The following is a 1,939-nucleotide window of genomic DNA, read 5'->3' as shown; positions in this document are numbered from 1 at the left end:
TTTCGCTCTCCCTCCTGTTCGCAGGGACCCCAGCCCGGGGAGAGGCACCGGGGCGACGCCGGTACCCAAATCTCAGCAGCACTGAGTAGAAAAACGCACTCGCAGACAGATAACAGTAAAATAGAAATTCTTCCCGCTCCGGTTTTTCGCCGGCGGATAAAGCCGGCTGGCCCCACCAAAAAAAGCCATTTTTCCCCGAAAAAAGAAGCCCGGCGAGTGGAGGGGGGAGCGTAGGGCCCCGCTCGGCCGTGTCACCCCACGGGGACCTGGCCGGCCCCAGGCAGGGCTGGGTCGGGGGATGCAGTGCGGCGGCTGTGGCCTCGACTTTCCGTCGTTGTTATTGGTTCCTTCTCTACTATTTTTCCTCGAAACGCAGCTTTAAAAAAAAAAAAATTAAAATTCGTATGAAATGGCAGGGAGGTCGGGGCAGGGCGGGAGGTGCCCAAGGGGTCGGTCTCCGGACGGAGAGTGTTTCAGCGTCCGTGGGGCTTTTTCCTCTGCTCGGGAATGGTTAAGGTCACCCCCAAATCGAAGAGATCGAACGGAGAGCCCCAGTCGAGGCTCACGGCAGTGACAACGACCGCGACAAGGTGCAAAAACACCCCCGTTAGCAGCTGTCGGGGCCGCAAATTGCGGTCGAAGCACAGCACCGGAGTTCCCCTTTTGGGGGGCCCTGCGTGGCGGCCGCCCCCTCGTTCCTCACAAAATCACAGGAGCAGCGGGGGGATTTTATCCTTTATTTTTTTTTTTTTTTTTTTTTTTTTTTTTTTTTTTTTTTTTTTTTTTTTTTTGGTAATTCTGACGATCTCCCGCCCTCCCCTTTTCCTCTTTTATTTTATTTGTAGGTAGACAGGACCACTCTGAATGGCGCAAAAAATTTCTGTAAACAATGACGCACAAAAAACACTTCCCTTCCCTTACCCCCCGCCTCCCCCCGAAATGAAACGAACTCCCCCCAAAAAAATGGAGGGGAAAAGAAACGGCAGAGGGAAAGAACCCATAATAATAATAATAATAATAATAATAATAGCAATAATAATAATAATAGCAATAATAATAATATTGATAGCATTTCCCTCGCCATTCCTTCCCCCGCAGTTTCGAATTTTTTTATTTTATTTTTGGAGCATCAGTCTGTCTCCTTCTCTCTCTTTCTCTCTCTCTCTCTCGGTTTGTGCCTGTTATTTCTGTGTTTTCTTCCGTTTTCGGGGCGTGTGTGCGGGGCCCGCAGCCCTCACCAAGTCCATTGCTGCGCCTGTACCAAGTGGTGCGCTGTGGGGTACTGGGGGCTGCCGGCCGCGCTGTACTGCGCGTTGTACTGCATGTGCTGTTGCAGGGACTGCGCGCTGTACGCCGAGAACGGGATGCCTGCCTGGAACGTCGCGGCTGCCAAGTCCTGGGCTTTGAGCGTGTGGCAGGGCTTGCCGTCCCTGACTAGCACCGGCACGGCCACCCGCCGCGGCGAGGGAAGAGGAGTCACTTCCATACCTTTCTCGGCCCGCGCCCGCTTCATCTTATAGCGGTGGTTCTGGAACCAGATCTTCACCTGCGTGGGGGTGAGGCGGATCAGGCTGGCCAGGTGCTCCCGCTCCGGGGCCGACAGGTACCGCTGCTGCCGGAACCGCCGCTCCAGCTCGTAGGTCTGCGCCTTGGAAAAGAGCACCCTCCTCTTCCTCTTCTTGCCCGCATCCCCGCCGCCCACCGCTTCCTTCTCGTTGTCGGGCGACTCGTCTGCCGACGGCTCCGGGGACTTGGCAGAGGGGTCCTGGCCGCCGCCGCCGGCCGCCAGCCCGTGCACTGGGGACAAGCCGTGCCCGATCAGCGGAGGGGGACGGACCGGGGGGAGCCCCTCATCCGCCCCCCGCATCCCTCCCGCCGCCCTCCGCATCCCTCCCGCCGCCCGGCCGTGGTGGGATGGAGGCCAGCCGTGGAGAGAGGT

At 57.3% G+C, this 1,939-nt stretch overlaps 1 protein-coding gene across 2 annotated transcripts in view; it reads right to left on the bottom strand.

The window, feature by feature from the left end:
• Positions 1 to 883: 883 nt before the first annotated feature.
• The window catches only part of NKX2-2 (NK2 homeobox 2), an 8,397-nt gene continuing 7,341 nt past the window's right edge, over positions 884 to 1,939 (bottom strand). For both annotated transcript variants that reach the window (XM_053938531.1, XM_053938532.1), the window contains exon 3: positions 884 to 1,797. In XM_053938531.1, the coding sequence (XP_053794506.1) occupies positions 1,235 to 1,797 (563 nt within the window). In that variant the 3' untranslated portion in view covers positions 884 to 1,234. The remainder of the gene's footprint in view (positions 1,798 to 1,939) is intronic.

Source organism: Vidua chalybeata, chromosome 3 (assembly GCF_026979565.1).
Source record: "Vidua chalybeata isolate OUT-0048 chromosome 3, bVidCha1 merged haplotype, whole genome shotgun sequence".
NCBI classification, from domain to species: Eukaryota; Metazoa; Chordata; class Aves; order Passeriformes; family Viduidae; genus Vidua; species Vidua chalybeata.
The sequence above is the reverse complement of the archived record's forward strand: the minus strand, read 5'-3'. Positions and strand labels throughout refer to the sequence as shown.